General features: G+C 40.1%; 2 protein-coding genes across 10 annotated transcripts in view; one reads left to right on the forward strand and one right to left on the reverse strand.

Annotated features, from left to right (window-relative positions):
• LOC141768369 (uncharacterized) overlaps nt 1-23,729 on the forward strand; it is a 129,104-nt gene that overhangs the window by 75,980 nt on the left and 29,395 nt on the right. For all 9 annotated transcript variants that reach the window (XM_074636675.1, XM_074636744.1, XM_074636909.1 and 6 more), the window contains 3 exons: nt 9,365-9,538; nt 10,416-10,589; nt 11,255-11,428. In XM_074636675.1, coding sequence (XP_074492776.1) covers nt 9,365-9,538; nt 10,416-10,589; nt 11,255-11,428 — 522 coding nt within the window. The remainder of the gene's footprint in view (nt 1-9,364; nt 9,539-10,415; nt 10,590-11,254; nt 11,429-23,729) is intronic.
• LOC141768913 (small vasohibin-binding protein-like) lies at nt 15,280-17,068 on the reverse strand. Its single transcript, XM_074637475.1, has 2 exons — nt 16,927-17,068; nt 15,280-15,734 (listed from the first exon to the last, which is right to left on the reverse strand). The coding sequence occupies exons 1-2, from the start codon at nt 17,038-17,040 to the stop codon at nt 15,513-15,515; spliced, it is 336 nt and encodes a 111-aa protein (XP_074493576.1). The 5' UTR covers nt 17,041-17,068; the 3' UTR covers nt 15,280-15,512.

The raw sequence follows: 23,729 nt of genomic DNA on the forward strand, positions 1-23,729 counted from the left end.
ACTCACATGAGCCAGTCAGTTGAGCTTCGGCCTTTCTACTTCCCTCAAGAGAGGGTGGAAGCCGATGGACAACAGTCGACACTATGCCCGGTTAGGACCCTGGCGATGTACATAAAACAAACGCAGGTGTTTAGACAAACGGACCAGTTGTTGTTTGTTTCAAACCGGAGTGCTTGGGAAGACCACTGTCGAAGTCAAGGTTGTCACGTTGGGTTTTTGAGACAATCCAACAGGCTTACAAGGAGATGGATGGGCCATTGCCAGCAGGGGTGCGTGCACACTCGACACAAGGTGTAGCGACCTCATGGGCACTGTGGCGGGGTGCCTCTCTAGACGAGATTTGCACGGCAGCCACATGGTCAGCTCCATCTACCTTCACCAGATTCTACCGCTTAAATGTTGCAGCCGGCACCTCCTTTGGTGAGTTGGTGCTGGATGCACCCCGGATGTGACTTGATCTTACCCACCCATAGGGCTGGGCCTCTTTATCAGGTCCCCCTGTTGGGGTGATAAGTGTCTCCCCTCAGTCAGCTTAGCGTCTTGCGGGCTGACCTGAGCGGCTTTCCTCCCAGTAGAGGCCTTAGCGTCTGGCAGGGCCTGTTAACTGGTTGGAGCGTAAATAGTGTACATTTGTAAATAGTTCGTCTGTTGATGTGTACATAATTATTGGTCTGCACCGTCTCCTCACGGTGTGTCTTACAGAGTTCCCCATACATATGGAATATGTAAGCTGGAGAGATAGTCTCGATACGATAGAGAACGTTTGGTTACGGTGTAACCTTTGTTCTCTGAGTGAGAGACTATCTCTCCAGTATGAGGACGCTCGGAGACACGTTACGATCAAAAACTAGCAATGATCCCACGCCAGCGCATGCGCTTTATAGACTCGCGTCTGGGCGTGGCCGGCAGTGCCGGTGTGTCTTAAAAAGTATCCACGTCACCTGACCTAAGTGAGGTCATTCCCCATACATATGGAATATGTAAGCTGGAGAGATAGTCTCTCACTCAGAGAACAAAGGTTACACCGTAACCAAACGATCCAGGCTCATGAGAACAGAGGGAGGAATCCATGAAAGTGTTCAGTCAGTCAGCTCAGAGTCCATTTTGAGTTGACAGAGCAAAAACTGAAGCCTGAGGCAGGGTGAGTGTTAATCCAACATTTTATTACTTTACTGTCAAAGTGTCTGAGTCAGTTTGCTCCATGTGGACTGTAGAAAAGAGAAATGCGCCGCTGCCACCTTGTGGTTTCCCGGCGTGTCCTCGCAATATGCGCGTCCATGAGCAAGTTGCATTTTTTTTTACCCCATCATGTTATATAGCCTCCAGAATAATATCAACGTTTTAAAAGTGGCCGTTGTTCCCCTTTAATACAAACTCATAATTTTCTGCAGCTACTTCACTGTAAATGTCCTCCATTAAAGAGACATGATTATGTCCTTTACTGATTCACAGTCACTTTGGGCAGTTTAGTTTGAGTTAGTTAGGTTTAAACTGAGGATAGAAGTGATCTAAATATTGAGGTAGACCAGCAGTCTAAGACACACATCATGTAACACGGGTGTTCTGGTGTTCCTTGTTAGAATAGAATAATATCAGTGTTTTAATAATGGCCGTTGTTTCACTTTAATAAACAAACTTGAGGCAGATCACTAAATGTTTAATAAGACAGTCAGATAGGAAAAACAGATAATTCTTGTTTATTAAAGCAGGAGATTTAAAATAAAGGATCATTTTCATTACAGACTGAATGCTGAATTCAGTAACAACACTTTAACTCTTCCCTGTGACCATCTGAGCTTCAGTATCGGCCAAGTCTTGATATTCTTCAACGACAATCAACAAATGATTTTAGTAATAAAGTAATGTCTCCACAGAGAGAAGAAGAGGAGTCATGCTTCTGTGGAGGAGCTGATGTCCAGATTCAGAACAAGACCTGGACCTCAGACAGCCAGTCAGACCAGCACTGTACAAAGTAAGACTGTAGATCGGTCTGCTGATGTCTTCATGTCTGGAAACAGGACTTGTTGTTTTAATACTGACTATTGTTGTGACAACCATTTAAGATCTTCTCCACCATACATATCTGCTCTGCATCACTTGTACTTTGTTCTCCTTTGAGAGAAAATCTGAACTGAAAGGACTAAATTTAAATTTTTACGTTTTGTTTTTATGATAGCACTCCGTCTTTGCATTAACCAATCAGAATGCTGTTTGTTTTCCATCTGCATAGATGAAGATGGAGAACTATTAAACTCTGTAAAGCAACAACATCACTGTTCTATCACAGACAGACAGTCACACTGACGAAAGGGGAGATTTTCCTTGCCATTGATGCATAACAATACATGCTCAGCTTTTGTTGGGTCTGTAAATTATAGAGTACGGTCTAGACCTGCTCTATATGAAAAGCATCTTTAGATAACTTCTGTTATGATTTGACGCTATATAAAAATTAATTGAACTGAACTGAACTGAACAGGAGCCACAGACTTTGAACAACATTAGCTTTCCTGCTCCAGTCTCCTTCTCTGACTTACAAACATCTTGTCCTGCAGAGCGACTTGTTGAAAAACTATTAAAAATAAATATAAAAACTACTTTGACGTTAGTTTTGACTTCCAGAAGGGATGATGACTTTATAACCTTTACTTCTTTATATGTTGTTATATTGATTATTTTTACATTTGCATTGGAAATAATAAGTTTCTGTGTTTTGTCTTAAACTTTGTTTCTCTCTTTCAGCAGATAGAGGTCTGCAGGAGGTTGTAGATGAACATAAGATCAGTCTGAATAGAGGTCTGCAGGAGGTTGTAGATGAACATAAGATCAGTCTGAGGAGGAGATGTGAACGTGTGACTGAAGGAACTGATGAAACAGGAAGTGGAACCCTCCTCAACAGGATCTACACTGAGCTCTACATCACAGAGGGACAGAGTGAAGAGGTTAATACCCAACATGAGGTGAGGCAGCTTGAGACAGCTTCCAAGAAGAAGACCCTCCATGACGCTCCAATCAAGTGCCACGACATCTTTAAAGCCTTACCTGACCAACAGGGACACATCAGAGTCGTTCTGACGAATGGCGTCGCTGGCGTTGGAAAAACCTTCTCAGTGCAGAAGTTCACTCTGGACTGGGCAGAGGGCTTGGAGAACCAAGATGTCAGTCTGGTGGTTCTGCTTTCGTTCAGGGAGCTGCACTTGATTAGAGATGAGCAGTACAGTCTTCTCATGCTGCTCCATGTTTTCCATCCAACATTACAGAAGGTCACAGCAGAGAAGCTCGCTGTCTGTAAAGTTCTGTTCATCTTTGACGGCCTGGATGAAAGCAGACTTTTACTGGATTTCCAGAACAACGAGGTTGTGTCTGATGTCACCCAGAAGTCATCAGTCAACGTGCTGTTAACAAACCTCATCCAGGGGAATCTGCTTCCCTCAGCTCTCGTCTGGATAACTTCCCGACCTGCAGCAGCCAATCAGATCCCTCCTGCATGTGTTGACAGGGTAACAGAAGTACGAGGCTTCACTGACGCCCAGAAGGAGGAGTACTTCAGGAGGAGAGTCAGTGATGAAGAGCTGTCCAGCAGAATCATCTCACACATCAAGACATCCAGGAGCCTCCACATCATGTGTCTAATCCCAGTCTTCTGCTGGATCACTGCTACAGTTCTGGACCACATGTTGACTACAGACCAGAGAGGAGAGCTGCCCAAGACCCTGACTGACCTGTACTCAAACTTCCTGGTGGTTCAGACAAAGAGGAAGAAGCAGAAGTATGGTGAGGGACATGAGACGAGTCCACAGGAGCTGACGAAGGCTGACAGGGAAGTTCTTCTGAAGCTGGGGAGGCTGGCGTTTGAACAGCTGGAGAAAGGAAACATCATGTTCTACCAAGAAGACCTGGAGCGGTGTGGTCTTGATGTCACAGAGGCCTCGGTGTACTCAGGAGTTTGTACAGAGATCTTCAAAAGAGAGTGTGTGATCTTCCAGAAAACAGTCTACTGCTTTGTTCACCTGAGCATTCAGGAGTTTCTGGCTGCAGTCTACATGTTCCACTGTTACACAAACAGCAACACAGAGGTACTGAAGGCCTTCCTGGGAAAAGGATATGTTCATTCAACCCTGGATGTCTTCCTGAGGAGAGCCATGATGAAAACCCTTGAAAGTAAAAATGGCCACCTGGACCTGTTCGTTCGCTTCCTTCATGGCCTCTCTCTAGAGTCCAACCAGAGACTCTTAGGAGGCCTGCTGGGTCAGACAAAGAGCAGTTCAGGAATCATTCAGAGACTCTTAGAAGGTCTGCTGGGTCAGACAGACAACAGTCCAGAAATCCAGAGAATCATCACCGACCTGAAGAAGATGAACAGAGATGATATCTCTCCTGACAGAAGCATCAACATCTTCCACTGTCTGACGGAGATGAACGACCACTCGGTACATCAGGAGATCCAAGAGTTGCTGAAGTCAGAGAACAGATCAAAGAAGAGCCTCTCAGAGATCCACTGCTCAGCTCTGGCCTACATGCTGCAGATGTCAGAGGAGGTTCTGGATGAGTTGGACCTGAAGAAGTACAACACAACACGAGAGGGACGACGGAGACTGATTCCAGCTGTGAGGAACTGCAGAAAAGCTCTGTAAGTCCAGATGTGATTAACTTTATAGATCAGTGTAGATTAGTAGTTTAGTTCTTCAAATATACACACTATAAAATTATTCTTATAAGTCTTCCACGTGTTTATTACATAAATAAGTCAGTTGTATTTTGTCACAGATGTTCTTGAGCTGTTTCAAATGTTGAGTTACAAAATGTTTCAGTAGGTTTTGTTTCTAGCTGTCAAGTTAATGAACACTTGTTCTATTTATTTCTAATAATTGTTACATTTTACAGTTTTTTCTTTTTTATCTTTGGGGTGATGGAGACGACATGTGAACCTGACAAAACAAATGAAAAAATCAAAAGATCAGCTGGCTGGTGGAGCGCTGGATCTAACCGGTGTAACGGCAGCAACAGAACGTTTGCTGATCCGGCGGGGAGTCGGGGCGGTCCTGGGATCAGAGCCCTGGTGCTGGGGTTTGCTTTCAATAGGCCTTGCACCACATTACACCCTACCTCGTGTGTTATTGAGCTCATCTCTTTCGTTGGCTTCAAATCCAAACTGTTTCCATGCTGCCGCAGTTTTATTCTTCTCTGAGATCAGCTCTGCCATGTCTCGTCTCGTCTCGTCTCGTCTCGTCACACCAAAAAATACTTGAACTTTCTAGTAAACAAACCTCTTCTTGTTTATAAACCAACATAACATCATAATATTACGTTAATCACGTTGTCATATTGCTTATTAGTAATGCAATACAGGCTGGATTTAGTACTGTGACTCTGTCGGCACAGGTTATTGATGTAGGATACTTTTTAATTTGCCAGAACGTGTCATAATTACAAATGTCAGTTCCACCGGTTAGCATAAAATCAAACCGGTTTAAGTTCGTACACCGGACCGGAAAACTGAAAACCGACCCAACTCTAGCATTAGCCACCGTAAACTACTGATCAAACGAGACAAAGATCGTCGTTGTAAAACCCCTGAGTGTGTTGAATCGAGCAATGGTGCATTTTATTGCTCATGAAGTCAAGTTGTGTTCCATCATCTTGTTTTTAAGTCTTTCCTTTTATTCTGTTACTCACAGAAGGAAACTCTGGTGTTTCTCTCTCTTGTTGCTGTAGAGAAGAGTAGTAACAGGAAATACACAGCTTCCACCAATAACAGCGGTCTGATGAATATATAACTGCAGAATGGTAGAATTCAGACTTTTTAAGAGATCTTATACACACCAAAGATCAATGTTGTGTTTTTAATGCTGAAACACTGATAACATCTTTCTGATGACATTATGTTGAAAATAATGCAACCTCATTGGTTCATTAATTGTGTTTGTGAGCTGAATACGTTTGATGCTCAGAAAAGAGTGTTAATGACAAAACGCCATGATGTCATCAAATATATAATTATATGAATGTTTAATTATTTACAGGTTTAATATTATTACACAATTTGTTTAATTTCTCTACCGTTTGGCAGCAGTCACTAAATTTTCCCATTTATGGACGTGAACCTGACAGCAGCAGGTAGCTAGAGGTCAACTTTATCAACTGTGTTATTATTACTTATTCACTGAGTTTTAAAAATGTTTTTCTAATCAAGAAGGCCTCATGCTAACTTTGTGGAGACAGACCTGGGATCAGATCACACTGACAGACTGGACATCAGGGAAGCCTCAATGTTACTACATTTTTTCTCTAAGAAAGAAAGAAACAAAGATTAAAAGTCTGCAGGTTTGAGAGAGAGTGATGAGAATTATTGTTTCATGTCAGCCAGTGAGATGAGATTAGCTGAACCACTGATGTGAGGAGCAAATGTTAATCAAAGAAGTATATATCAAACTGTTTAGTCATCAAATGCATGAAGTAAATATAAACTGTCCTCTTTCATAATAACATGTTTTGTCATTTTTGTGTAATGACAGACTTTCTGAATGTGGGCTCTCAGATACTCACTGTGAAGTTGTGGCCTCAGCTCTGAAGTCCAATCCCTCCCATCTGAGAGAGCTGGACCTGAGTTACAACGACCTGCAGGATTCAGGTGTGAAGCTGCTTTCTGCTGGACTTGAGAGTCCAAACTGTAGACTGGAGACTCTGAGGTCAGTTCACTTACTGTAGCTTATGTGGTTTGTACACACATTCTCTACGCACACAGGAGAGGCTTCAGTTGATTGCAATCTCCTTACGTCACCGCTATATACCGCCAGATCCTACACACTGGACCTTTAAACACAGACCTTATTTCAGGCATGTAAGCCTCAATGTAACTAAATTTTTTCTATAAGAAAGAAAGAAACAAATATTAAAAGTCTGCAGATTTGAGAGAGAGTGATGAGAATTATTGTTTCATGTCAACCAGTGTGATGAGATTAGTTGAACCACTGATGTGAGGAGCAAATGTTAATCAAAGAAGTATATATCAAATTGTTTAGTCATCAAATGCATGAAGTAAATATAAACTGTCCTCTTTCATAATAACATATTTTGTCATTTTTGTGTCATGATAGACTTTCTAAATGTGGACTCTCAGCTACTCACTATGAAGTTGTGGCCTCAGCTCTGAAGTCCAACCCCTCCCATCTGAGACAGCTGGACCTGAGTGGAAACGACCTGCAGGATTCAGGAGTGAAGCTGCTTTCTGCTGGACTTGAGAGTCCAAACTGTAGACTGGAGACTCTGAGGTCAGTTCACTGACTGTAGCTTAAGTGGTTTGTACACACACTCCCTACACACTGGACCTTTAAACACAGACCTTATTTCAGGCATATAACTAAAAACCCATTGACCTCCAGATGAGGGAACAGGAAGTGCTAAAATGCTAACTCATTTCTGGGTTTTAGGACTCATTCCTGTAGCGCTCTATTTGAACATGTCTAAAGGTGCAGCACTCTTCAACAAACACATATTGCACCAATTTAAAGGCACATAAGTGATGATTATGAACGACACCATCTAATTAGAGTTTTCTATGGTTCTAAGTTATTCCCACGTTCTTTTTGACATCAGATCTAACTGTGCTCTGTTTTCATGTCAGCATTGGCTTATTATTTGAAGCAAAAAACAAATAAATATTCTGCATCAGAAACATCTTTTTAGGTTAAACAACATAGACAAAATCCAATATCACAATATTTTTGACCAAATACGTCGATATTGATATTGCAAGGATATTGTAAGGTTGACTATTGGTGGTTCCACAAAATATTTACACAATGACATTTTGATAAATAATCATTAGTAATGTGGATATAATGACTAAGTGTAAATGACAAATCTGAGTCTATGAGGAGGTAGAAGGAAGTTACCGCTTTTATTGTTGTAGTCTGAGTAACGTGACGTCATATCTGTTCTGTATCTGTTCCAACCAAAACAAACCGCCGCAAGCAGAAACGAGAAAGTATTAAACGTAGGAGAGTCAGCGTGGATACGACCTGCACCCTCACATGTTAAATCCAGCGTAGTAAACACTACACATCCAGTAAAATATGGAAACACTTTGGGTTTCACACATTGCAGGAAAAGCAGAGCTAGACATCACGGCTAAAGCTGCATGCTAACTCTGTCATGGACAGGAAACGTTATCGTATTGCGGTAACGTGCGGTCAAGCCGGACGTCGCTCTCATCTCCGTGGTCAAATGGGCCGACGCTACAACTGTAGAGCACCCATATACTGACATTTATGTTAAATGCATTGAAACGGCCCCGATGGAGCTGACCATGGATGGATAAAGAGAACGGAGCTGACGGGAGAGCTAGAGGAGGACTTGGAGAAGTTAGAGGAAGTAGACACGTGGGTCTACGTCCGGTTTTCAAAATAAGGTGTTAATAAAGGGAAGTGTATATACAAAATACATCTATGGAAATAAGATTAATTGGATTATATTCACCAGAAGCATCAAACATTACATGTCCCTTATTATGTCCTATATGTATATAATTCCTGATAATGACTGATATATTTGATTTCAGGACATCTCTGACTACATACATGCTGAAAATCAAACGTTTTTACTGGATTCATTTAGAGATTTTCCAAAGTAAAAGTCCCTAGAAGTTTATGACTCAACTTTTTCCCATGGTCTAGTGTTAAAAAAGTTAACAAAAATCACAATAAATCGCAAAATCGAATCACAATACCTAAAAATCACAATACATATCAAATCAGGAGATAGTTGAATCGTCCCAGCCCTAGTAAACACCCACTTGATTTGTCTGAGTCAGACTGCTGAATCTTCATATTAGTTTCAGTTGAACTTATGAAGTCATTTCTTACAGTGTAGTTGTGTTAAGAAGGGACCACTTCACAGGAGGAATGATTACTGCCACCAATAACTCTTTTAATGTACATATGACATGTGGCTGTTGTTTATGGACACACTTGAACAAATGTGGACCTTTCCTGTAAATGACATAAACCTACTAAGCTCCCAGATACAGTGAGAAGAAGGCCATGTAATAAATGAAGTAATGAAGTCCAACAAGTCTGATTCGATATTGATCCTCTAATTCCAGACTTGACAGAGATCAGCAGCATGTTATTGATGTGTGTTGACATGAATAGATGTATGAATGTTGTGGTGACATCTGGATGATGTCTTTAGAAGGCTGACATTATGATGATCCACAATAACACAATGACAAAGTCACTCTACTCATTTTAGGGAAAAGATCATTGATTAGGACATAGTGATGTTGAGCTACACATTTAAAACCTGAACACATCTAATTGAATTATAAAGTGATTTTTATCTTCATCATTTATTCTTTATTCAGATTGAGTGACTGCAGTTTGTCAGAGATCAGCTGTGCTTCTCTGGCCTCAGCTCTGAAGTCCAACCCCTCCCATCTGAGAGAGCTGGATCTGAGAGGAAACAAGCTGAAGGATTCAGGAGTGAAGCGGCTGTGTGGTTTTCTGGAGAGTCCACACTGTAGACTGGAGACTCTGAGGTCAGACACCATTTTTTACTTCTGTTCTGAGATTAATATGATGTGAAAGTTGTGGTGACACTAAACTGCAGACATAAGGCTGATATTATCCTGATCCACACTGAGTATCTTAATGCTAAAGGACATTTTCTTCTTCAGTGGTTTAGTCCATTGACTGTGGCAGAGCAATGTTGAGCTACACATTTAAAACCTTAATATATCACAACTCTTTTCTTTCAACATGTTTCTTTTTTTCAAAGAAATGATAATAAAAAATACACAAGTATGAAGAATAAATAAATAATCTCTATTTCAGCTATCAGACAATAACAAATATATTCAGTATTTGTTTTTCTAAGAAAAGAAATATGAATCTATATGATGCTTATACTGACTGAATAGTTTAAACTGAAGATGCTTTGATTTTATGACTCCACTATTCCTAAAATATATACAGTATATTGTAGATGTCTTATCTTCTATATATTTTGTTCACATTTCCACAAAATTCATCCTGATATATTTGACATCTTTAGAAACTTTGAGATCTTGAGTTGAATCTTGAATCAGTTTCTGTGTTTTTTATTTGTGTTTGGCTGCTCAACATGAGTTTGTATCGATGGATCCACTGGTGGAGCTGTCAGAGTTTAAGAGGTGAAGTCACCACGTCTTTATTGAAGTAGCAGCACGTTGTCATTAATATTAATGAGAGCTCTGTTTCACTTTTTGTATTTTACAGTTTTTAACCTGCATCCTGTTGGCTTCAGGTGTTTGGAGTTTACATTTTCTAAACTTCTTCGTTTTAAACCTTCTTCAGCTCTGAACACATTATTAAACATTGAATGATTTCAAGCAGGAACGTTGTCTTCTAAACTTACATAATTTATTCTTTATTCAGATTGTGGAGCTGCAGTTTGTCAGAGATCAGCTGTGCTTTTCTGGCCTCAGCTCTTAAGTCCAACCCCTCCCATCTGAGACAGCTGGATCTGAGAGGAAACAAGCTGAAGGATTCAGGAGTGAAGCGGCTGTGTGGTTTTCTGGAGAGTCCACACTGTAGACTGGAGACTCTGAGGTCAGTTCACTGACTCTCTGTTACTATTGTAGATCTTATATCTTTAATTACAATTGAACCTGATTAATGTAGAAACATAACTTACATCCACAAAGTTGTTAATGTCCTTTTCTTCATATTTTCATGTTTCTTGAACTAAATTCAGTCTGCAGTCACAACAGACTTCTGTTTCTTAAAGAAAGTGTAGAAAATGTCCACTGTTAGTTGTTAAAGTGAATGAATGTTTATCATTGTTGGTAAATGGTCACATCTGGATACAGAAGATCCTCTGAACTAACATCTGTTTTACATTAATCAAGTTTACTTCATGAAGTAGAAATATTTCTCTGGTTTCTGATTGTTTCAATGTATTCCACAAATATTGTCTGATCATTGATATTGATCCTTCAGCACACACACATAGATGAAGACAGAATACAGCAGCATGTTATTGATGTTTGTTGACATGATCAGGTGTATGAATGTTGTGGTGACATCTGGATGATGTCTGTAGAAGGCTGACATTATGATGATCCACAATAACACAATGACAAAGTCACTCTACTCATTTTAGGGAATAGATCATTGATTAGGACATAGTGATGTTGATCTACACATTTAAAACCTGAACACATCTGATTGGATTATAAAGTGATTTTTATCTTCATCATTTATTCTTTCTTCAGATTGATGAGCTGCAGTTTGTCAGAGATCAGCTGTGCTTCTCTGGCCTCAGCTCTGAAGTCCAACCCCTCCCATCTGAGAGAGCTGGATCTGAGACACAACAACCTGAAGGATTCAGACATGAAGCTGCTGTCTGATCTGGTGGAGAGTCCACACTGTAGACTGGAGACTCTGGAGTAAGTAGAGGGTCGGAGTCGGTCCATGCTGGTTTCAGCAGTATTGTTGTGATGTGTTTCCTCAGGTAAGCTGTGAGAGGAGAACAGTGACACAGAGAGAGAGAGAGAACAGTCAGCCAATCAGATCAGCCAGAAGCTTGTTGTGATCATGTGTTAGAGTTGATGTGAAGAAGATGTTGTTGTTGTGTTCATGTCTCCAGGAAATAAAGCTGGATTACAGCTGACAGCATCACATCATGTATAGAGACAGCGGTCCTCATCCATCAAACTGTCGTACCATCAAATCTGATCAGAAAGTCTTTGTTCTCTCATTGATCAGTTCATCTCTGTCACAGCTCTGAGATCAGTCTGACTGAAGCCTCAAATCACTGGCTCTCATTTCATAGAACCATGATGTGGTCTGCCCAAAGAGCTATTAAAGGAGGGTAACAGGATGAGGGTGTGGAGTTTTAGTTTCTTTATTAACTCGTTCCAGTCACTAGGAGCAGCACACTGGAATGAGTGACGACCAGAGGAGGTGCAGACTTTAGGAACGACCATACTGATGAATTAGCTAGAACATAAGTTGCGGTTACTGTTGGAGATATTGAGTAGTGAGCGGAGATATGGAGGTTGGTTTTGCAAATGATAGTTTTATAAATGAACTGTGTGCTGTATCAGTGACTGACAGCTGATGAAGGGAGTCTCTGTAAACACTGATTCATGACTTCTGTTCTCTTCTCTCATCAGATGGAAGACATGATCTCTGTCAGAGTGAGTGATCAGAAGAGTGGATGTATTGAGAGGAGCAGCCGTGTCCTGATGATCCACAGAGGTTCACCACCTGGACCTGCATCTTATTTTGTCTTTTTTATGGAATTTTTGCCCAATGATACCAAAAATATACTAACTACTGAAGCTTTAATATAGTAACTTGCTCATTTCACAAAGACGAAGTTTAAGTTGATCTTTTTCTTTACTTTGGTTGCAGCTGCATATCCTGTTTTGGTTGTTTCGTGTAGTTTATCACACACACGCACGCACACACATAGTCTGCACGTTGACATCCATGCATCCATCGACAGAGCTACTAACTGGACATCTAACCGTGAGTAACCAGAAGGAGGTTTATCTGAATGGATGCAGTGAACACTGAACTGATGGTGTGAATGCTTTCTTTCTGACTGACTTGGTTTTGTAAAGGTTAAGTGTCATCATGATGTAGTTAAACTGGATTTAAAATGATGGAAACTGGATTTGAAATTAAACTCAGCACACAAGTTATACAAACGTCCACTTAGACTCAAGTATGAACTGATTAGAGTTTGGTGGTCAAAGGTCAAAAGTCATTGTGACCTCACAAAACACATTTTTGGTCATAAATCAAGAATTCATCTGCTAATTATGACAATTTCACACAGGTGTTTATTTTAATGAAATGATGAAGTGATGACATTTTGGACAGACATGGATGTAAACTGCAACTCGACTGGTTGGAGGAGGCAGACAACAAGTTTATTTATTTCATCTATGTTTAAGAATTGTGAGTTAACTCATTTTAAAATAAGTTAGCTAACTTTGCAATATTAACAAAGAAACGTAGCTAAAGTTAGTGTTAACGGTCACTTTCTTTTTTTTAAAGCTTAATATACATAATGTAAACATGAAACTGAGATCTCTCCATTCCTACACCACCATGTTCTTGTTTGGTTGGCTTCGGCTGTGTTACTAGATTTGGTTTTTACACCCTTCATTCACCAAACGACCACTCATCCACCTGCTGACAAACTGATAACACTGATTCACACACCTCATCGCCTCACTATGGTTGTTTTGGTTATTCTATGTTTAAGAATAAACTTGTTCACCTTTCAGTTTAAATGTGTGTCTGCCGTCTCTTGTCATGGCTCATGAGCCGGGTCATGACACTCATAAACACATCAAGTTAAACACAAACACAAACACACACACACACACACACACACACACACACTCTATTTACCGTGTCACAGCCATTTCAATGAGCCAGCATGCTACAGCAGGGCTTCAATAGATCAGGGCCATAATTAATGTTATTAATTACACCTGTGATTACTCTGCAATGACATGTCAAAATGGCAGCTGTGAAAAGGCATATTACACCAGTTTTAGCTTCCCTTCATTGGTTTTGACTTTGAACTGTAAATGGACGCGCCCCTTCCTTCCTGCCTGATCTCCTTAAACCTTAAACCTCCAATCAGGACTCTCTGCTCTCAGAATACAGGACTCCTGTCTGTCCCCAGAGTTACAAGCCCATTTCTTAACAGGAAGCCCCCAATGAGACTTGTTTTACAAAATAAAAGCCCCCCAACTCTCATTGTATGTTAACAGGAAACTAGTAATTCACCTAGTTTTTCAAAATAAAATCCCCAGAAGGTAACTTTCTCAACAGGGAACTCAGAACTATTTATAATGCTTCAGCTGCTTTTCATGCATTTACAACTTGTATCTACTGATTCATATTCTTCTGATTCTGTATCCTTCTTCATACAGATTAAAGGTAATCTTTTATACTCTATTGGTATTATTCTACTTTTCAATGGTATTCATGCCAATTAAATCCATTCCCACTTTTCCATCTATTCCTACTACTTCACCTTCTTCTCACAGCATTAAAGCCGGCATTACATGTCAATATTGAGTCACACTCATAGCGCCCCCTACTGGCAACAGGAAATGACATGTTTTATATTTGAATGTACTCCTCCGAGCAGGTTGACCAGATGCACCTCAAATGTGGTCAGAAAAGCCTCAAGACCTTGATGATGCATTATGTGAAGATTGTGAGTACTTCAATTTTGTGCTATTTTATACTTCTACTTCACTACATTTCAGATGGGAATATTGTATATTCAAGTAAAGTTCAAGTACAGTGCTTGAGTAAACATACTTAGTTACTTTCCACCACTGTGTCTAAACTACTCTGATAATTTAATATAAATAACTATCAGAGGCCTAAAAAGATAAGAATGCAAAGATTAGAGCAAAGTCCCAAAAGATGCATACAAATATGTGTCAATTTGTTTAAGTCAAAGTTAAGACTTTTAAAGGGACAGTTCACCCGAAAATCAAAAATAGAGATTTCTTCCTCTTCCCTGTGGTGCTATTTATCAATCTAGATTGTTTTGGTGTGAGTAGCAGAGTGTTGGAGATATCAGCCGTAGAGATGTCTGCCTTCTCTCCAATATATATATGGAACTAAATGGTACTCGGCTTGCGGCGCTCAAAGCAACAAAGATTAGACATGTAGCCATTATGTAGTGTTTTACATTAATATATGGATAACGTGCAGAAAATATCAAATAAAAACACTTTTTTTTTTATTAAATCAAAATTGTATAACTCAAGTGCAAATGGATGACATACTGTACTTAATATACATATTTGTACAGTCATCTGACATAAATAGAAGTTATTTAGATTGCAAAACTTGTGACTGTTACAATAAAATGTAATATTATACACGTACAGGCCAGTCGGCACTGCATACATACAATATCATTCATTCACAAGATAGTGTTCAAAGTGAGCACCGTTAACACTGGCATATCAAGGGCACGTTCAATTTTTGTTAGTAGGAAATCCGAAGCACGTCGGATGTTTCTGAGAGGAAACTTCTTCATCCAAGTTTACAATGTATTTCTGACTTGAGACCACTACTAGTGATGGTGGCGGATGATACAACTCTGATGCTTGTTTTAAAGTGTGCTTTTATAACTGTTAGGTCTCTGACCAGCTGAGAAAATTCATAACCTTTGACCTTCCAGAGCTATTAACACTGGTGCCTCTTGGGTGACTTAACGCACAGCTCATCTGTGTTTGACTTCAAAATCTCAACGCATGTAAATTTTAATTTTGACAGTATTGGGGGAAAAAAAGCATGTTTAACCATAACATAAATGTAACAAAGTTTGATATAAAGCAAAGGAAATGTCTTTGACCTGATGTGTCTGTAGGAAATATGCAACTCTGCTTCCAGTTGTTCCTGTTTGGACACATTTGACCTACTTTCACTTTATTATAACAATACTCTCTGGCATGTTCAGGTTACAGAGTCAGTAAGACATCAAGAGCAACGATTGTCTTTTTGGACATCAATGTAAGTGTGTGATTGTATGTCGGTAATAGTGTGCGTATACATGGTGTTTCTGCAGGGTGGCAGACGGGTCCTGGTCCAGATGAGAGAGGAAAGCAGGACTCCACATTCTCCTTGTGACTGCATCTGTTTACAAAATGCCTCAAACTGCTGCTGCTCCAACTCTGTCATCACCTTGTTCAGCGCGTAAATCTGTAAATAAAGAAGGGAAGAAAGTCAGCTGATTGTACAGGAGTGAGAAGTAACGTGACATATATTCATACTTGCCAACCCTCTTGATTTTCATGGGAGACTCCCGTTTTTCTTTGCCCTCTCCCCGTTTCCTCCCGGGGTTACAATTCTCCCGATTCATGGCAAATTCTCACACCTTTTTTTTTTTCCTTTTCGTTATCTCAACATGTTTCTGGCGCTGTACAGCGTCTATAAGCTCTACTATTTACACCCGGACGGCAATAGAGATACACTAAATGTCTTTTCCCGGTGGAGGAGAGCTGCTCGCAACGCCGGGGCACGCTCGTCACACATCACAGCAAAGCCAGCGTGGCGTGGCACAAGCGGGCGCAATTCATTGCGGGTTTCAGAGCTCAGTGGTGCCGTTGTCGTGTTGTGTCTGAAAGGACCTTCAGTGAGTGAGAGATGGAGAGGGAGACGGAGAGTACAAAAGTAGGCCTATTTAACAAAAAATGCTGTTGTAGTGTACTTATTATTTTGTTATTTTCATTCCTTAAAAGTCACCAGAATGCAGGAAACAAAGTCTCTAAAACTATTTTATTTATTTTTATTAACCTTTATTTAACCAGGTTAGTCCCATTGAGATTCAGAACCTCTTTTCCAAGGGAGACCTGGCCAAGACGGTCAGCAGCAAGAACACAAATTTGCAGACACAGACACAAATAGAGATAAAATACAATTCACAAACACTAAAGCACTCAAATTTGCAGTAAACCATTTGTATTTCTCCCAATTTATGTCAAATTAACTTTTTTTTAACTTGTTTCTGGCACTGTACAGCATGTATAATCCTAAAAAAGGGACAGCAGGGGCAAAAAATTCATTATAACTGATGAATATTAGTTTATGCTAGATGTTCACAAGTAAAGTTTATGCCAGAGGGGCGAATTATTCAGTTTTCTTTCCTGAGATTTAAAGTTAAAATTACAAGTTTAACATAAAAATGCTGTTGCAGTGTGCTTATTATTTTGTTATTTTCATTGTTTTAAAGTCACCAGAATTCACGAAACAAAGTCTCTGAAACTCAAATTTGGTTTTGAAATTCTCCCTACTTTTGAGATCTCAAGGTTGGCAAGTATGCATATGTAACACATTTGACACACCACTAGAATAAAATGAGTGTCAGGTTTTTAAGAGTGGAGATGTTGTTCACCTCAGCTCTCTGTCTCTGTTTGAGCTCTTGCTGTGCAGACTTCTGCTTGGCTCTGTCTCCTCTGGTCGGGGTCGAGTTCAGCTTGGGTTTGTCTTTACGACAGGCAGGCTCCATGACGGCAGTCCTCCAGTCTACCTGCGACCTTTAAGGTGAGAAGACACTTTGGTTTAACACCTTTCACTTCCTGTAAAGTTAAAGAGTCTTGTTGTCTGTAAAAATACAAAGAATACAAAACTTTGAAGTATTTTTTAAAGGTAAAACCGAAATACATGTCATCAACCAAGCTCTTAAATTAGATGAACATAACTTGCATATCACTAGCAAACAAACAACACCTGAGTTACAACACCTGAACCATTTCTGAATATAGATTTAGCTTAAAGAAGTGCTGCTGAGTGTTAGTGGTTAAGAGAGGTCTGAAATCTTGCAACCAAAAAGGTTTTTTTCTCGTTTTTTCTCTATTTTTATATATCTATAATCAAGAATATTTCTGATTCTGATATTTATTTCCTTGCAGGAGAGAGGGAAGTTGGTCCCAAAGTGGCTGCTGTATTTCTCCCCTCCACCTTACAGAAGGAGCTTCATTGAGCTGTGAGTGAGACTACAGACAGAGTTCACTCCACCACAGAGTGGGGCGGGAGGGGCGGGTTGGAACTGAGACAAACTCAGCTGACTTCCAGTAAATGGAGAGAGGAGGAGCCACCCTGACGGTGTTATGTAAGAACATGAGAACAGAGGGAGGAAACCATGAAAGTGAAAGTAAAGTTAAGTGCGCAGTTTATTAAACCCAGACTCCATTTTGAGAAAACGAAGCAGAGAGGTGAAGACTGTAGACTGAAGCAGGGTGAGTGTTAATCCAACATTTAATTACTTTACTGTCAAAGTGTCTGAGTCAGTTTCTCCTCCCTGTGGACTGTAGAGGAGAGAAATGTTAGAATGATCTCAACAGTTTGATTCTTCTGTGAACACAAAGTTATGACTGGCTGAATAATCCTCATTAAAGCTGCTGTAACCCAAGAAAACAAGAAAACAAGAAAACAAGCAGAGATTAAAAGAGAACTGACCAGAGGTCTGTACTATGAAGCCAGTTCAACACACCCAGAGTATCTTCTCTTTATCTGGCTTCACTAACTCTAACAAATGATGCTAAACAGTTCTACCACGCTGGTTATCAACTCTGTAAATCAACCCAGAGTTTCTCAGTCTGGCTGTGAGGGCGTTCACATGAACAGGGAGGTGTTATCAGCATCAGACCAATCACAGACATGGACACGTCTACTGACCAATCACATACATGGAAACGTCCGCAGACTGCAGACAGACAGGCAGAGAGGCACATTTAACAAAGGAAGAAACTATATTAGACAAATAGGAAGAAGTTAAACACTTAATCCAGACTAACAGTAACTCAGCTGAAGCTGCCAAATACAGGAAGAACAGCTGGTGAAAGAAAAACCTCTTGATGTGTGAATGAGTAAATTAACAGACTTATTAATTTAACGGAACACTCAAAAGTCAGATATAGTCATCTAGATATAAATAGTTCAAGAAATGTAAGGGATGGATGGGTTACACCTCATTATGCTCATTAATAAATATGAGGCATGTATAACTATTTCAACCTTCTTTGAACTGCGTAAAACAATAAATATAAAAACATAATTCAAAGCGGTAAACACCCACAGCATAAATCCAGCTGCCCTTTCTGCATCTGTCAGTTTAAACTGGAGCAGGTTAGCTGTTCAGTATCAGTTACCATGGAGATCTACCCCGGTAAGAAGTGATCCACCTTCGTAGGACGGAAAACCCTGAAGGGTTAAAACCTGAAGTTACCTCGCTAACGCCAAATCCTGCTTCATAGTACAGTCATCAGGTCTCTCAGTCGCGCCTGTGACTCTTGTACTAACTTGTTTCCTCTTCATGTTTACACTCAGTGTTCCTGTTGTACCTCTCAGACTGACTTCACATCAGAAGATGATTGATTGTGTGGAGGAAGAGGAGGACAGAGCAGAGCCTCCAAGCTCAGGCTTTCTGTCTATGAAGAGTGATCAGTCTAAAGATCATCCTCCACTCTTCAGTAATGAACCTGGACCCTCAGAGTCAAAGTAAGAGAGCTGCTACTAACTCATTTATAGGACTCATTTTCACTTTCCTCTACCAATACTGTTTTCTGTTGATTTTGTGTTTCTGTTTTAAAATTTCTACTAAAATGTATTTACTAACTGAAGTTGAACACACTTTTCGTGACACAAAGAGAATTAATTTGTGCATTCTTCCTCTTCGTATCTGTGACAGCTGTCAGTCACCCAGAAAAGCTGTAATCTAAGAGGACTAATACAAACTTTAAACCACATTATTGACAGTAGCAGTAGTTTGTGTGTTTTTAAAGGATTCATATGATGTGAATAAAATCATCTTGGTGTTTGCAGAGTTCAGTCCAGACCGAGAGCAGAGTCTCCAGTACCCAGCTGTCTGTCTATGAAGAGTGACCAGTCCATATATGAACCTCTACACTTCAGTAATGAACCTGGACCCTCAGACACAAAGTAAGAGCTGCTACTAACTCATTTACATGATTAATTTTTCAGCATCTCCACCAATGTTTTCTGTTGATTTTGTTTGTATGTTAAAGTTTTTACTGAAGTTTATTTGCCAACTAAAATTTAACAAACTTCTTGTGACACTGACAAAGTTAAATGATTTGTGCATTCTTCCTCTTAGTATCTGTGACAGCTGTCAGTCACCATAGAAAAGCTGTAATGTGATCAACTGGGACGGCTACAAACCTTTAAACCTCCTAATTATTGACAGTAGCAGGAGTTTGTGTATTTAGAGCTAATTAGATGTCTCTAACATCAGAGAATTTATCAAGGATTCATGTGATGTGAATAAAATGATCTTGGTGTTTGCAGAGTTCAGTCCAGACCGAGAGCAGAGTCTCCAGTACCCAGCTGTCTGTCTATGAAGAGTGACCAGTCCAAAGGTGAACCTCTACACTTCAGTAATGAACCTGGACCCTCAGAGTCAAAGTAAGAGACTGTTTTTACTGTGCACTGACCTGGTGGATGATGATGCATTGAGGATGAAGACTAAATGTTCTGCTAAAGGATTTCTATTCCTGATGCAGAACTATTAGTGCAGATACTGTTTCAAACTAAGATGGATCTTAGTCTGGGTTTTATAGCCACAAAGTACTGCTTGTATTTCTGTAACAAAACACCTGAGAACCTCCATTTCACAATTTACACTTCATGAAAATATTCATATTTCTGCCCGAACGTTGAAGTCGCTGTAAAGATTTACAACTATTCAAAATCTGAAAGAATGTGCTTCAAATGTGTAATTCATTTCCTCATATTTGTCCTCAGAATACTGTGTTGGTTTAACTTCTCCTAAAATCAGCTGTTATGACAGCTTCTTTGAAGTGGGGTTGTACGTATACTCCCGTGTTCTGGGAAGTCAAATTACTGTCCGTTGTTCCCCTTTAATACAAACTCATCATTTTCTGCAGATACTTCACTGTAAATGTCCTCCATTAAAGAGAGATGATTATGTCCTTTACTGATTCACAGTCACTTTGGGCAGTTTAGTTTGAGTTAGTTAGGTTTAAACTGAGGTTGGAAGTGATCTAAATATTGAGGTAGACCAGCAGTCTAAGACACACATCATGTAACACGGGTGCTCTGGTGTTCCTTGTTAGAATAGAATAATATCAGTGTTTTAATAATGGCCGTTGTTCCCCTTTAATAAACAAACTTGAGGCAGATCACTAAATGCTTAATAAGACAGTCAGATAGGAAAAGCAGCTAATTCTTGTTTATTAAAGCAGGAGATTTAAAATAAAGGAACATTTTCATTACAGACTGAATGCTGAATTCAGTAACAACACTTTAACTCTTCTCTGTGACCAGGGTCTGAAATGAACTCTCTTCCCTTCCTGCCACTGTGGCAGACAAGTATTTATTTTTGTCTACCACTCAGAAATTGTATCTGCCACTTTTGAAATCTGTGCGCTAAATGAAGGAATAACATTTTAGATCTGAGGTCATTCAATGTTCGATATATTTTACATAATAAACATTATATACACGGTAAATTACAGTATTAGAATTACACCGTGGCCTCCAGGAGAACCCTATTATTCGGGGCAAGGAGGGTAGTGTACCCAGTACTGTATTGTACTTTGTAATTGTCATCTATAGTGGATATTTGCATAAAACATACAATTAAAATGATTATGACTTTTAATATTTGCTTTGATTAAAAAAAAATCTTGGTAAGTTGTTTAGAGCTAGTGTTGTGAAGTTAAACAGGTCATAATTCTCTCTCTAATATCTATTTTATATTACCGTGAAAACATCTCCTTCAAACAACTGGATTTATTCAAGTTTCTCACCAAAAACTTAATTTTACGAGATTACATTTGAACACATCATGATAATGTTGTAATTTACCTTCACCCAATATTCATTTTGCTGAGCAGACTGTGAACGCCTCATAATAATAACTCAATGGCACCTCCGTTAACGTTAGTAGCTCAGTTATTTAATCAATCAGGACTGTGCTGCCCAACGGCTGCTAACAGATAACATTACTAACTCTCTTCCTGCTGATTTAAACACAGATGTGTTGTTCAGTGTTGCATTATCAGGTATAAATACGGTGCGTCCCCTCAGGTTTAGTAGCACCACGCTGTTGAGTGTTTTTTTTCTCTCCGCCGTGGCTCCAGTCCCAAACAAACTGAAATATGATACAGCGTGCGTATGTGTCATTGTGCAGCGTAACTGTGGGAGAGCATCAATAAGAGGAATCGATAGTCACGGAGGCATGAGATGCCAAGAAAGCGGACAATTGCGGTTCTCTGGTCCAATCACTAGCGCTTTCCCTGCCTGCCAAGTGGCGGATGGCCTGATGATTTCACCTGCCACTGCCAGCAGGTGGCGGATGGCCAATTTCAGACCCTGCCTGTGACCATCTGAGCTTCAGTATCGGCCAAGTCTTGATATTCTTCAACAACAATCAACAAATGATTTTATTAATAAAGTAATGTCTCCACAGAGAGAAGAAGAGGAGTCCTGCTTCTGTGGAGGAGCCGATGTCCAGATCCAGAACAAGACCTGGACCTCAGACAGCCAGTCAGACCAGCACTGTACAAAGTAAGCCTGTAGATCGGTCTGCTGATGTCTTCATGTCTGAAAACAGGACTTTTTTGTTTTAATACACTGACTATGTTGTGACAACCATTTAAGATCTGCTCCACCATACATATCTGCTCTGCATCACTTGTACTTAGTTCTCCTTTGAGAGAAAATCTGAACTGAAAAGACTACATTCATATTTTTATAGTTTGTTTTTATGATAGCAGTCAGTCTTTGCATTAACCAATCAGAATGCTGTTTGTTTTCCATCTGCATAGATGAAGATGTAGAACTATTAAACTGTGTAAAGCAACAACATCACTGTTCTATCACAGACAGACAGTCACACTGACGAAAGGGGAGTTTTTTCTTGCCATTGTCGCATAACAATACATGCTCATGTTTTAGTTGGGTCTCTAAATTATAGAGTACGGTCTAGACCTGCTCTATATAAAAAGCATCTTTAGATAACTTCTGTTATGATTTGACGCTATATAAAAATTAATTGAACTGAACTGAACTGAACAGGAGCCACAGACTTTGAACAACATCAGCGTTCCTGCTACAGTCTCCTTCTCTAACTTACAAACATCTTGTCCTGCAGAGCAACTTGTTGTAAAACTATTGAAAATAAATATAAAAATCACTTTGACGTTAGTTTTGACTTCAAGAAGGGATGATGACTTTATAACCTTTACTTCTTTATATGGTGTTATATTGATTATTTTCATATTGGCATTGGAAATAATAAGTTTCTGTGTTTTGTCTTAAACTTTGTCTCTCTCTTTCAGCAGATAGAGGTCTACAGGAGGTTGTAGATGAACATAAGATCAGTCTGAGGAGGAGATGTGAATGTGTGACTGAAGGAACTGATGAAACAGGAAGTGGAACCCTCCTCAACAGGATCTACACTGAGCTCTACATCACAGAGGGACTGAGTGAAGAGGTTAATACCCAACATGAGGTGAGGCAGCTTGAGACAGCTTCCAAGAAGAAAACCCTCCATGACGCTCCAATCAAGTGCAACGACATCTTTAAAGCCTTACCTGACCAACAGAGACACATCAGAGTCGTTATGACGAACGGCGTCGCTGGCGTTGGAAAAACCTTCTCAGTGCAGAAGTTCACTCTGGACTGGGCAGAGGGTTTGGAAAACCAAGATGTCAGTCTGGTGGTTCTGCTTTCGTTCAGGGAGCTGAACTTGATCAGATATGAGCAGTACAGTCTTCTCATGCTGCTCCATGATTTCCATCGAACATTACAGAAGGTCACAGCAGAGAAGCTCGCTGACTGTAAAGTTCTGTTCATCTTTGACGGCCTGGATGAAAGCAGACTTTACCTGGATTTCAAGAACAGCAAGGTTGTGTCTGATGTCACCCAGAAGTCAATAGTCAACGTGCTGTTAACAAACCTCATCCAGGGGAATCTGCTTCCCTCAGCTCTCGTCTGGATAACTTCCCGACCTGCAGCAGCCAATCAGATCCCTCCTGCATGTGTTGACAGGGTAACAGAAGTACGAGGCTTCACTGACGCCCAGAAGGAGGAGTACTTCAGGAGGAGAGTCAGTGATGAAGAGCTGTCCAGCAGAATCATCTCACACATCAAGACATCCAGGAGCCTCCACATCATGTGTCTAATCCCAGTCTTCTGCTGGATCACTGCTAC

This window comes from Sebastes fasciatus, chromosome 1 (assembly GCF_043250625.1).
Source record: "Sebastes fasciatus isolate fSebFas1 chromosome 1, fSebFas1.pri, whole genome shotgun sequence".
In the NCBI taxonomy this organism is placed as follows: Eukaryota; Metazoa; Chordata; class Actinopteri; order Perciformes; family Sebastidae; genus Sebastes; species Sebastes fasciatus.

What these genes read in the sequence shown, in the direction of transcription:
- LOC141768913 (XM_074637475.1), bottom strand. Translation starts at nt 17,040, where the DNA reads ATGGAGCCTGCCTGTCGTAAAGACAAACCCAAGCTGAACTCGACCCCG. An exon ending in AACAGAGACAGAGAGCTGAG is followed by an intron (nt 15,735 to 16,926) that starts GTGAACAACATC and finishes CTTTATTTACAG; the next exon opens with ATTTACGCGCTGAACAAGGT.